General features: G+C 39.1%; 1 protein-coding gene across 2 annotated transcripts in view; it reads right to left on the bottom strand.

Moving 5' to 3' along the window:
* SMARCA1 (SWI/SNF related, matrix associated, actin dependent regulator of chromatin, subfamily a, member 1) overlaps positions 1-14,495 on the bottom strand; it is a 93,602-nt gene that overhangs the window by 68,763 nt on the left and 10,344 nt on the right. For both annotated transcript variants that reach the window (XM_006862839.1, XM_006862840.1), the window contains exons 6-9: positions 10,500-10,679; positions 5,928-6,083; positions 4,621-4,752; positions 3,553-3,621 (exon numbers count right to left, since the gene is read on the bottom strand). In XM_006862839.1, coding sequence (XP_006862901.1) covers positions 3,553-3,621; positions 4,621-4,752; positions 5,928-6,083; positions 10,500-10,679 — 537 coding nt within the window. The remainder of the gene's footprint in view (positions 1-3,552; positions 3,622-4,620; positions 4,753-5,927; positions 6,084-10,499; positions 10,680-14,495) is intronic.

The following is a 14,495-nucleotide window of genomic DNA, read 5'->3' as shown; positions in this document are numbered from 1 at the left end:
TATCCAAGGCTGCTGTGGGAATCTGGGATAGTACACATGTTGAACACAACGAAAGAAGGCATTCATAAACTGCAAATATTGGTTCAAACCCACCAGCAGCTCCTCAGAAACCCTATATAGGGTCTCTATGTGTCAGAACTGACTCCACGGCACTAAACGTTATTAGAAAGATATTGGAAGTAAGGAAAAGGGAAGAGAAAGACTCCTCAAAATTATTTACGTTTGAGCTCTTCAAACTTATTTAAGATCGATTACTCAGAGTGTAGAGTCCTAGTGTGGGACTATGGATTAATGCGCCAGACTGCAAAGCCATTTGAACTGCAAGATCGGTGGTTCAAGCTCACCAGCTGCTCCTCGGAAACCCTATACAGGGTCGCTATGGGTTGGAATCGACTTAACAGCACTTTAACAACAACAACAATTCAGAGTTTAAACAACTTCTGAGACATTTAGGTAGAATGACTCAGAAAACACTGAGATATTTAAGTCGAGAGTTTAAGAGCTATAGATCTATAAATCTGTCAGTTGTTAGTATATAAGGGGGTTGCTGAACCATGGCAGTGGGTCTGAGAGAGACCATGATGAAAAAGAAAGTCATGCCCTATAAAACATGAAACCAAAGGGACAGAGAAAGAGAGGCAAAGCTTATAAAACAGACTGGTACGTATAGTCAAAGAGATTACAAAAAAAACACAAGAGAGAATGGTGTCACAGAAGCCAAGCAGGAAAGTTTCAAGCAGGAGTGGTTAGTGGTGCTGGATACTACACAGAAGTCAAGATGCTGACCAAAAGCCCAGTTGTACTCAGCAACCAGAAAATCACGGCCCTGTGAGGTAAGTTTCGGTTATATGGAATGGATAGGAGCCAGTCATCAATGGACTCAAGAATGAATGGAAGATTCGGTTGTAAAGATCAGAAGGAAGAACTACTGTTTTCAGCTTAACTGTCAAAGGAAGGAAACGGAACCATGACTACAGAAGACCACAGTATTGGGAGAATACTGTTTTCTCTGTGAGGTTAGGAATGGATATATGGATGTGGAATCATACTTGTAAGGGGGCTATTTGAGCATGTTTACATGTTGAGGTAAAAAGAAAATTTCATCAATTCAAACAATGACGTTAAATGTTCATAAGGAAATATAAACAAATGAGCACCAGGGTTCACATGGAAGAATTAGCCACTAACAGGAGAAAGGATACCTCTTCCATTGAGACCAACAGTAACACAGATGTAGCTACTCTTGAAAGGTAAGGCAGAAAGTTGAAGGCATTCCTTAAACACTATTTCCTCTCTGAGAAAGGAATGGGATTTGTAACCTGCTGAGAGGGACGAAGGGCCTGGGATACCTGGGATTGGAGAAATTGTGGAAGATCTGAAATCGCTGTTAGAGGAAATGAGAAAAATGTCCAAGGCCATGCTGAAGGCTAACAAGCATCACTGAGCTATGTAAATGTCTTTTAGTTGGCTAATGCTGCTATAACAGAAAGATCACAAGTGGATGGTCCTAACGGAAATGTAGTCTCTTGAGAGCGCCACGCATCTTGGCATGAATGTTCCTCTGGATCTAGGCGCTTCACAGTGCTGGGATCCCAGTTCCAAAGTATGCCCTCCACGCTCAGCTCTCTTCTTTCTTGGTGGCAGTAGGTCCGTCTGAGCTCTGCTTGTATCTTAAAAGAGACTGACTCAAAATACAACCTAATCCTGTAGATTTTATCTGGCCTCATTAATATCATGAAAGTGAATATATTCACAACTCATAGGAGAATTCCGTCAGGTCACGACTGATCACATCAGATGGGGAAATGATTACATTACATTCGATCTCGTCATGAGGGACTGTTGTTGTTGTTAAGTGCCGTGGAGTCGATTCCGACCCACAGCAACCCTGTGTAGGGTTTCCAAGGAGCAGATGGTGAGCTTGAACCGCCGACCTTGCAGTTCAAACGCCTTTGCAGCCTGACGCATCTGCCCACAGAGCCACATCAGGAGTCCATCTTAAGTGCCAAACCACTGACAATTTAGGCCCAGCCAAGTTGACAAAAAACCGTAACTATCACTGTAAGAAACCATGAAACGGTTAATAGTTCCTACCTGCACATTTGTATAAACCATTATCAGTGTTGAACAACCCCTGTGCAGAGAAAGTCTCTCTGCTAACTAGTGGTAAAAGGAGAATTCAGACCCAGAAGAGAGAAAGACCATTACATCGTTCCATTTCAGGTTTTCTCAGGGCAAGTATGGCAGATAGACAAGAGAACAAGGGTGTTTGGGAGTACTATCAAAAGAGTGGTTCAAGAGACAGAAAATGGGTTCAAGCCTGGACACCGAAAAAAGTACCAACAGAAATAGGCTGATGGATGGAAACGAAAAGAGGGGCCCCAGAACTAGAGGTCTCTTTAAGGTAAAGGACTAGGTACAGAAGGAGTATCATGAATTAAGGAACAACAACAACAAAAAAATCAAAATCAGTTGCTCTTGAGTTAACGTCATCGACTCCTGGCAAGCCCCCAGGTGTGTCAGAGTAGGACTGTGCTCCATAGGGTTTCTAATGGCTGATTAGATCACCAAGCTCTTCTTCCAAGGTACCTCTGAGTGGACTCTAACCTTCAACAACCTTTTGGTTATCAGCCAAGCACTTAACCACCTGCAACACCCAGGGATTTCTTAAGGATCGAATAGGTTGTTAGAAAAGAGTAGAAACTCAGCGTTCAACGAATGTGAGGGAGTGTTGAGTAAATGACAGTAAAGACAATGGCAGACCTACAGGACAGCTCAGGCCTCAACCTCAAAAGGAAGTGTTTTAGACATGACAATGGAGAAACAGTAGCTACGAGTAGCACTAGGCAACTAGGAGAATGCTGACCCTATCTGGAGGCCTACTGAATGGGAAGAACGAATAGTCTCTACTGGAAAGGACCATATGTTCATGGAAGGTAGAAAAGCAAGGGGAAAATAAATGTTGGCCTGCTTCTATCTTCAAAGCCACCAGTAGCCAGCTGAGTCTTTCTCATACTGCATCACTGCATCTCTCTCTTCTGACTCTGTCACTTTTGATTACCTTAAGGAGCCCTGGTGGAGCAATGGTTAAGCACTTGGTTGCTAACAGGAATGCTGGCAGTTCAAACCCACCAGATGCTGTGCAGGAGAAAGATGTGGTCCTTTGCTTCCAGAAACATTTACAGCTTTGAAAACCCTATGGGGCAGTTCAACTGTGTCCTCAGGGGTGCTCTGAGTTTGGAATTGACTCAGTTTGGTTTTTGGTTTTAGAGAGAAGCTGCATATGTTGTTGTTGTTAAGTGCCGTCGAGTCGGTTCCGACCCATAGCGACCCTGTACAGGGTTTCCGAGGGTGTAAATCCTTACGGGAGTAGAAAGCCTCATCTTTCTCCCGCGGAGCGGCTGGTAGTTTCGAACCACTGACCTTAAGGTTCGCAGCCCGATTCGTAACCACTACGCTACCAGAGCTCCATATGTAGTAGTAACTCAATGACAACTTGATTTCTAGCTCAGTTATATTAATCACTGAATTTTCTGGTGAAATGTTACTTACTGCGTGAAGTCTTTCCACAAGTTTTTGATCACCAAGACAATTTTTGGTGTCAAACCAAGAATCAAAGTCCTGTGAGGGGAAAGATGGTGGAAAAGTCTATAGTAAGTACACAGGGTTTTTTTTCTCTGTGTGTGTACATTTTTTCTAATGAAGTTATATATCTATAAATTATTATATAACTAATATAGAAAGAAATCATTTTAAAAGAATGTCTAAAAAATTATTGTGATGGAAACATGATTACTTTAAAAAATAGATAAAATATTGGAACAGGTAATAAAATTTTTTGAACTTATTTTACAGATATTCCAACAGCAACTTTTTTTTTCATAAGTTATTTATCAGACTTCCAATACCATTAATAGTACTACATCTAGTTAAGAAAAGTAGGAATTAAGAATATAAAATTAAGACAGTATACAATGTGAATGAAAATGTTAATCTTAGCTAATAATAAAAACAAATAAAAGATAAAATGTACAACCCAACAGCTTAATTTGTTATTTTTATTATCAATTAATATGAGTAATGGAGTAAATCAAGCAACAAAATTCTTAAATCACTCCAACCAGTTTACTATCCCCTGCCATAACCTTGTATTACTGATAAAAATAATATAAATTATACATTTACAGAAGACTTTGTTTTGTGACTCACATACTATAAGTGTACTCACCAAATGTGAATGCCCGCAATAGCCAAACATCATTTTACAGACATTTGGTCTACCTGCCGTATTACTGTTCAGTAATGTTTCAAGTCTTTCCAATACAGTGAAAAATGCTGAATGCACTATTCTGAACCTGACTTCTCTCACATTGTATGTTGTGGTAGCAATGTGATAGGAGCAAAGTTTAACAGCCAGATTAATCTCAAAGGAAAGAAAAAAATTTACTTAAATCTCCCTATTTAAAAAATTTGTACTTAAGAACTTTCCTGAGCAAACCAAAACTTACAAAGCATTACAAGTGAAAACAAATGATACATTTCAATCGACATGCTAAGCTTTAAAAACAAATGTCTATGAACATAAGACAATTCAACTTGAAATGTATGATTTAAACTTACATCGGCTGAATTAAAGACATCGGGCAATAAAAAATTAAGCAGTGCCCAGAGTTCGTGAAGATTATTCTGCAAAGGTGTTCCAGTTAGGAGCAAGCGATTAGTAGACTTGAACTCACGCACAATCTCTGAAAGCTAGGAGAAAAGATAAAACAGGTTAAGTAACAGCAGGGTCTTACTATTGACTATTGGAATGCACAACATTTACTTCTACTACTTTCTCCAACTAACGTAATTTTCCAAATAAAAGAAAACTTGAAAATGACTCGTATACAGAAAACCATCCTCATCCTCATTCAGGTGGGACTGCTACAGGGAAGCACAACTGAACAAGAGTCGAGGCATTCATACACTTCCAAGAATGTAGGTCCCATTCAGACCTGAGAACCCCTTGAGATCCTCCCCAGCTGATTTCAAAAAATTCATTTTCTCCAATTTCGGTCTAGAGAAAACCGCTCACAGGCCTTCTCCATGGAATACAGGCTAGTAACATCACACAATGATATTCCCTTCTCCCGACCAACCATGTTCATCGACAAGCCTTGCCAAGTGCTAACTTGGCCTGGCCACAATTTTTAAGCACCAAAATGGAGCTCATTTTCTCCAATATGTTATATTCACTTTTGAAATATCAGACCACAAAAATGAAGATAGAAAAACAAAATATAACAAAAATATCCTAAAATAGCAGTGCTCTTAACAATAAAAATACATCTGTCTAATACTCTTAAACAATTCTCTAACATGCATCCTCTTATCAGATTATTAGTTCCAACTTGAAATTAGTATGAGCCACCTGGTGGCTTTGCTCCAGTTCTGTCCCTGTTCTCCCAAAGTAGCCCAGTGATCCTACTGCTGATGGAGTTGAATGGCAAGAAATATTGAATGTTTTTCAATGTTAATACCACACTCTAATTCACACAAGTCAGAGAATTCCAGGAAATTCTTTTGTCTAATCCATATGAATACATATAGGTAGCTCCTCAATAAAAAATAGGTCAGTGCAAATGATATCTGTATGCCAAAGATTTGCAACAATATGCAAAGACTATATAGCAATAAAAGAGTTTGGTACCAACAAGTTATGTACATTTGGCTGCTACTTTTATTTACATTAGCAACTTTGCCCAATTTTTATTTGTCTGGCATTCAATAACTTAAAACTTTAAAGACATTTTAAAAACTGACTTTCATTCCCATTCCACAAATAAAATCATCACCTTCCTTCATTTTTTATGAGTACAGAGACATAAAGAGACACAGTTGTTAGTTAAAAGAAAACTAAAAAAGATACTGAAAAGTGGTTTTACCTTAGATTTTTCATTCTTTATTCTGTGAGCTTCATCAATGACTAGGTAGCGCCAGTGAAACTTTTTGAATACGGATTTTTCTTTAATTACCATCTCATAAGAAGTAACACATACATCCCACTCTCCTGGCATCATTTCATCACGAATAAAAGCCGCCTAATGCAAAACAAAGTTCGCTAGATTAGAAGAGGCTGACAAGATGATCATGAATGCAGTATCAAGAGAATATTAAGAGTTGTAAGAGACTCTGAGCATAATTGAGTCTCATCCATTTCACATATGAGGAAACTGAGGCCCAACAATAGCTTTGTGATCAATTATCTGGATATCTTCGTCAACAGAATAGAAGCAAAGGCTTCCCTTACAAGAATATACAGCGGATTCCATGCACTAGAAAAAACATCCCTATCACCAGAAGATCACAAAATTACTAGACTCTGTCTTCATACCAAAAAGCCTTGATGGCACAATGATTAAGTGCTTGGCTGATAAGCAAAAGGTCAGTGGTTCGAATCTACCAGTAGAAAGATGTGGCAGTCTGCTTCTGTTAAGATTGTTGTTGTTGTTAAGTGCTGTCAAGTCGATTCTGACCCATAGCGACCCTGTTCAGGGTTTCCGAGGCTGTAAATTTTTATGGGAGCAAAGAGCCTCATCTTTCTCCTGCGGAACCACTGGTAGTTTCGAACTGCTGACCTTGAGATTAGCAGCCCAATTCGTAACCATTATGCTACCAGAGCTCTGTTATGATTACAGCTTTGGAAACCCTTTGGGGTAGTTCTACTGGCCCTATAGGGACACTATGAGTTTAAATCAACATCACAGCAATGGGTTTGGTGTGTTGGGTCTTCATATCACAAGGGTTCAAAAGGACATGGGCAAAGTAACTGCTTTATGAATAATAACACATTACCAACATGATATGGTTTCAACAACTAGAAGGCATTCTATCTATATACTTGAATAATTACAACCTTTTGAAATCTCTTGTATAGTCCTTTTCTTCCTAGCAGGGATGAGTCATATGCATTTTGCTAAAGCATCACGAAGGTCCACATTCATGTCTTGTGAAGTTCCTGGTGTCATTATGAGGCTACAAGCTACAAACGTGACTTACTCTGTCTAGTAAAGGATGTTATTTAAAACTGGGTCAGAATATTTTAAACTATTTTTCAATCTTCACAGTGTGGTAGCCAAAGGTGACTAAGAGCATTTGAACTTGTTCAGAGTGAATTCCAGATGTTATGGGTCAGAACAGAACCACAAAAGTTATAAGGGAGCATCACAACCTATATTGAAGTTACCATGCAAAAATCTCTGTCACAAATTCAGTTATGGAATCATACACACTGTGGACCTACTCAACGAATGTTAACTGAATACTTTCTCTGTAAAAAGAGGCTCACCTGGACAGAAAGAGGGGACAGGGAAATTTTTTTCTCTCAAGATCTCTGTTGTGCCCTGGGGAGTGGTCATATTTAAAACCTTAACTAAGATACTAGGGAATTAGAGACAAAATAAAGACAGCCAGGGTGCTAAGACCCCACTAGATGCTGCTAAATACTATCGTAATTTGATTTGGGGAAACAGTTTGATGGGCTCACCTACAAGTTTCCTGGAGCATACACATACTTTTTCACTTAAATCTACTCTGAGCTGAAATTTTTATAACTACTTGACAGCTTCAAAGCCAATTATCTTGTCAAAGCACAATCATAGCCCCCCAAAACCACTACCATCCCATTGCCAGTGAGTTGATTTCGACTCTTACAGACAGGCTGAAATGCCCCACAGGACCGAATTTCCAAGGCTGTAATTCTTTATAGGAGCGCATTGTCACATCTTTCTCCTGAGGAGCAGCTATTAAGTTCATTGTTGTTGTTGTTGTTGTTAAGTGCCATCGAGTCGGTTCCGACCCATAGCGACCCTGTATAGGGTTTCCGAGGGTATAAATCTTTACGGGAGTAGAAAGCCTCATCTTTCTCCCTCAGAACAGCTGGTAGTTTCGAACCGCTGACCTTAAGGTTTGCAGCCCGATTCGTAACCACTAGTTCATAGCACCAACCTTTTGGTTGTCAGGCAAGCATTTTAACCACTATGCAAACTTGATGGAACACATAATCCAAAAGTTTTCATTTTTTAGATGACAAAATTAAGGCCCTTTGAGAGTCACTCAACATCAGTCAGCAGTAAAGCCAGATCTGTGGTTTCGAGGCCCACTATTTGGAACCCTCTGAGTTTGGGTCATAAATTCGGGTTTGGGACTTACCTCTACATACTTCAGGAAGTTATATAATCAGATGGGATTAAGAGTATAATTATTTTCCAACTCAAGTACCTATCTTCGCATACATCAATACTTTATTACTAAAATATTGACCTCATGAAATGTTTACAGAAGGTCTGAGAAAATAGAAAGACCCATTATACCTGTTCCATGTGGTGGCAAGCTCTAGAAAGAATACTCTGGAAATTCTTTATACATGCTAACATCAATCTCTAAACACGAGGCGACTCCAAAAAGTTTACGGGAAAGTTCTATTAGCTTTTAATTCCATTGTTCCACAAACTTTGTAAAGGCCCTCAATTTTAATATGGGATATTAATTATTTATACCAACATGGTATGATCTCAAACACCAGTTTTCAAACTTTGTGAGGATGACATTTCTTATAGAAATACCTCAAAACCCACTGCTACCATTAGTGGATTCTGATACATAGTGACCCAATAAGGAACTTCAAAGTTTCTCCAAACAATACTTATTCTTACTACATAGGAAATATGCTATTGTTTTCAATTCTATTCTACTTTATTGCTGAAAAATTATGATCACAATTCACTAAGCTACATTTACAACCCTTGAATGCATGACAACCCACAATTTGAAAAACACTGACTTTGAAGAATGGTTTTCAAACTTAACAAAATTTTCAAGTTGCCAGAATCCCAACCTCCCACGTGAGAGAGAGAGAGAGGGCAGTCACAAACATCCACTGTTTCTTTAAAACTCTCAGAGATACTTCATGAAGCCCTTGGATTCTACAGAATATCTTTTAAAGTCATTGATTTAATGAGGCATTATAAAAACATAAGCCTAGAACTTCTCTTCTGCTCCTAATCTTCAAGAAATAATTTTAGCAAAAGATCAATACTTTAGAAATGCAAAGCATTATGAGAATATTATTACATCAAATACTAGCAGTGACCAGAAGTAGTTCCAAGTGACTAACTTGCTGGTGAGAAATAGCAAGCGTGCAGCAGAATCAAGTCTGAAATTCTACATTTATGAGTTCTTTGTATTTTAGTTATCTAAATTATGTATAAGTGACATTTAAATAAACATAATTGTTCTTCAAGCAAAATGAAAAGGATAGAATTACGTAATTCATTATGCCAACACTCTTTTGAGACTATCTTTTGTGCACCTATCTAAGTATGTAAAATAGAACAAATCTTTAAACTATGTTCTCTGGAGGCAAAATAAAGATAAAAGTTTAATACTGTGCCTTCTAAGCTGATTATTCACTTTGGTATTTTTGTATAATTTATTATTTTTAGATGAATTCTACAGTCCTAAAATAATTGTAACCTACTAGCTTAACGGGTAAGCACAAGGGCAGCAGTTCAAACCTACCAGCCAGCCGCTCCTTGGAAACCCTATACAGGGTCGCTATGAGTCAGAACTGACTCGATGACATGGCACCTACCAACAACCAGCTTGACAGATGGTGAACTGAAAAGACTTAGACTGACAAAAGCCTAGTTTCTAATATTCCCTGAGAAGGTAAACATACAGCTTTCTATTCCAAGACCCAATCTGGAAGCTATGACTATATGCAAGCATACCACACAAGGTTCTCTGAAGAGGTATCACTGGTGCGTATACTCACATGCATGACAAGTCAAAGTCAAAGCTTACAAGTCAGCACACATGTAAGCTTAATGTACACACTTAAAGCTTCTAAACAGCACAAATGAGAGTCATCAATGATACATATTGTCAATAAGATAAGATTTCTTTTTTTTTTTTTTTCAGTAAGAAGTCACTGAAAAGTGCAATTCAAAAACGAATTTAAAGTAAATGCAGAAAAACTGCTGAATGGAAAACTAATCTGCTTTCTAAACTTTCACCCAAATCACAATAATAAAAAAAAAAAGCCAATGCAGATGAAACATAATAGTAAACTGTCCATTACTAATAGCCGCAAGAATCGTGGTATGGTGCTGGAGGATAAGCACTGGACCGCAAGGTCGGTTTGAACCACAAGTTCAGTGGTTCAAATACACCAGCCACTCCTTAGAAACCCTATACAGGGTTGTGATGAGTCGGAAGTGACTCGACGGCACTTAACAACAGCAAATAGGTAATAAGACCTCTAGCTCATACGAGTGTTGTGAGAATGAATATACACAAAGCACTTGCAAACAGAGCCTAGCATCAAGTGAGTTCCACTTGTATTCTTTAGGAGTAGCAGTTGTCAACTTAAATACTTTTTTTTTATATCAATAGTATAGAACTTAAACAACTCCAGAAAAATATCCCTTGAATGCTTTAACTTATTTTGTACTTACTCTTGCATCCTTGTCTCCAACGAAACAAATAACACGGAGAGATGGGACCCAGTGTTTAAATTCATTCATCCAGTTGTGTAAAGTAGATTTTGGAACCAAAACCATGTGAGGTCCAGGAATATTTCGGTAGTGTTTCAGGTAACCAAGCAAAGCAATCGTTTGTAAAGTCTTACCAAGACCCTGCATGGTCATCACAAAGGAGAAAATCCGTAAATATTTCTTTAATGAAGCATTTGTCAGAAACAACATTACAAAAGATATTCATGTGCCAACTAGTTCACATAGGGAATTACATTCCTACCAATGAACAGTTAAAAGATCTTTTTAAAAAAGTGAATAGACATTCCAAGTCAATACTTACTGTGGGCACAAAAAGAAACCAAGAACTACTTCAGTTGCAAAGTGGCTCAACAAAGCTATTTTTATTCCTAAAAGAGCAAGCAATCTACTACATAATCTCCTAGCAGTAAAATCAAGAATTGTGTGTGTATTTCATAAAGATAGATTTCCTTTACCAAACTGCTTATATAGTGGTCTTAGTTTTTGCCCCCAATATTATTACTGCCCAGGCATTAAATATTTAGACATCTCCATATCAAGGGGCTTATGGCTCTGTACTTGCATCTCACACTCTTAAACACCTACGGAACTGTACATGAATAGGATTTTGCTGACAGAAAAAGACCGAAGAGATCACCTGGTCAAGTGGACCTATTTTTTCTCTTAAAACAATATACTGCCAACCAGAAGAAGAAAGAAGAGGTAAAAAAGAGTAATCTGATACAATTTGATGAACTTGAACTACACCTATGGATGCAGTAGCTCAAAAGAGGGAACAAATCTTTACAGCAAGAATCATTCCCACCCCCTCCATACACAGAGTAGACAGGGATAGGCAACTTGGACATTGGCTACCCAAAATGGGGGGCTACAAAGGTAAGAAGTGATTGGCTTATAAGCTTTCAAGAGGGAACCTAGATCCGGGGGGCCTGGAGGAAGGCAGAATCTCCAGTTAGTATCCAATCTGTCTAGGCGGAGCTGATGAAATGAAATGCAGATGGGTCTCTTGTGATACAATAGTGAATAATTGTTATCAGGACTGACTGTGAGGATTGGAAATGTAAAGGTAGACATTTTATAGCAAGGAAGGGAGTGATTAATTTTCCAGTCTAGGAGCGGAGGACCCTAGGACCATCAACGGAGAAGAGCCGAGAGTGGGACCTACCCAGAGAAGCAGTGATGCCTGAGATGGAGGCAGAGACGATGACGTGGAGCGATGGAACAGCTGGGGACTTTAGATCCAAAGAGGGAGAGCAACTGTGTGCTGAAGACTGGGGGGAGGGAGGGTAGTGTAGGGGGCAGGCTTGCAGGGTATACCCTTTGGGTTGGTTGATGATGCACGGAGGGGACTGTAACCATGGCAATGAAACGATAATAGAATGAATGTAAAACTAACGTTCTCCCATGTAAACTATCATATAATTCACAATAAAACATTAAAAAAAAAGATAAAATGATGTATATATATATACTGGACATCCAGGACCCCACAGCTTAAGGAAAAAGAACTATGTCCCATGATTTTCATAGGAAAGGGAACTATGCAAATTATAGATTTCCTTTCATAAACCTAAGCTCAAAACTATTTTTATTGGGTTTATCTTATCTGATATTTCACTAAATGAGATGGTTTTTATGTTAGATGTTGTGCATCCAAAGGCTTAAAATGTTTACACTCCTTAACCAAGTACTTTCACTTCTAGGAATCTTATAGAAATAATCTGAGTACTACAGAAAAAAACAAAATTACATTTTCACCACAACATTACTTACACCACACATCAAGCAATCCAAATAACTAGTGAGAAGAGGAAGAGGTAAATAAAATGATAGCACCTTCCTACGGTTATTATATTTATGCAACATGCCTTATAAAAATGCTTTTTTTAATTAGGTGGAAAATCTGTATGAATGCACAGAAATCAGAATACCATATTTATGCATACACACAACATGCTTTTAACTATGTAAAATAAATACAGGGGGAAAAGAAGAAAGATGTTTAACAGCAGCTATGTCTAGGTAGCAGAATTGTAATTTGCCTTTAATTTTCTTCTTCGCCTTTTTCCAAATTTTCTACAATTCTTCAAGTGTTTTTCTCCTTTTCAGTAATAAAAAGATATCTAGTATCAACATAAATTCAACACCAAGGAGCTCTGGTAGCGTAGTAGTTATGAATCGGGCTGCGAACCACAAGGTTAGCAGTTCGAAACTACCAGCGGTTCCGTGGGAGAAAGATGAGGCTATCTGCTTCCGTAAAGATTTACAGCCTTGGAAACCCTGTTCAGGGTCGCCATGGGTCGGAACCGAATCAACGGCACTTAACAACAACAACAACAAAGGACCTTTAGATCCTGCATGTTTAGACAGGCTGAGTCAAAAGGAGTTTGGGACAAATCCACTCTGGTCCTTCTGTTGGCCAAGTAACCCTCTGAGGTGATTGTAGGCCTCGACCCAGAATATGTGGTTGTTGCTGTTAACTGCCATTGAGTCACCGACCTTGTGGTTCAAACCCACTTTGCAGTCCAGTGCATTAACCCCCAGAGCCACACCAAGACCCATTATACATAGATATGAAGAGCTACAGACCTGAGATTTAAAGGACTCCCTTCTAAATATCTAATAGTTGTCCTGCCAGAGACGAGTACCTGAGGGACTAACGACAATACTAGATATACACAGTCAAGTAGCTCTTCTGGGTAACAGTGATTGCAAATACAGTTAAGAGGTGCATAAATATGAGGTCACCTGGTGTGATGCTGTACGATCAGCACAGGACTACTAACCACAAGGTCAACAGTTCAAAACCACCACCTGCTCCTTGGAAACCCTGTTGTTGTTGTTATGTACCGTGGAGTCAGTTCCGACTCATAGCTACCCTGTACAGGGTTTCCGAGGCTGTAAATCTTTACGGGAGCAGAAAGCCTCATCTTTCTCCCGTGGGACAGCTGGTAGTTTTGAACTGCTGACCATAAGATTAGCATTAGCAGACCAATTCGTAACCACTACGCTGAGGTTAATATGAACTGGAACACAAGATTGTATGTATTGAGAGCTTCTCCTGCCCTCTTTTCAATCCTATCCTATGCATTTGGTCTTGAAATATCTATTATCATTGTTAAGTGCCATCAGGTCGGTTTCGACTCATACCAACTAACCCTATATAGAGTTTGCGAGGAGTGGCTGGTGGGTTTGAAGCGGTAACTTTATGGCTAGCAGTCCAGTTCTTATCCTACAGTGCCACACCAAGAGCCCAAAATCTCTCTCTAAGCCCTCATATATTCCCCTTATCCACTGAAATGGTGTGTTATATGGCCTTACTTTTTCTCTTTGATCATTTTCTTTACATGTCCATGATTGTTGTTGTAATTGCCGTCAAGTCGGTTTTGACTCAAAGCAACCTAGTATAGGGTTTCCAAGGAGAGGCTGATGAGTTAGAAACGTAGACCATGGCATTTAAACCAACTTTACAGTCTGGTGCATTAACCCACAGCGCCACCCCAGGACTCCCTGTCCATGATCACTGTCGGCTTCTTTTCCCAATCCCCACATGACCCTCTGTTGTATGAGTCTACATTGCTCTTCACTTTTTTATTCCTTATTCCATCTAGTCACTTTATGGCTGGTCACAAATCAAGGTGTGGCATTCCTGCATGTATACATTCACTGTTTAGGTTTTACTCCACCGCACTCTCAAAAGGATTTTAGCCTGCAAAGAAAATATGTTTCAGATAGCCTTTAATAAAAGCATGTTTCAGATGGCCTGCAATGAAAACATGGAACATAAATGAATGGTAAAAGAGAAAGCAAAAAGGACCAAGGACCCAGAACCAGAGGATCCTAGGACCTAGCATGAGGGGAATGTGTGACCCTATCCAGAGAAGCAGCGACACCAGAGATGGAGGCAGAGATGAGGACCTGGAGAGAGGGAGCAGC

Source organism: Chrysochloris asiatica, unplaced genomic scaffold (assembly GCF_000296735.1).
Source record: "Chrysochloris asiatica unplaced genomic scaffold, ChrAsi1.0 scaffold00051, whole genome shotgun sequence".
NCBI lineage: Eukaryota > Metazoa > Chordata > Mammalia > Afrosoricida > Chrysochloridae > Chrysochloris > Chrysochloris asiatica.
This window is presented reverse-complemented; position numbering and strand designations above follow the sequence as displayed.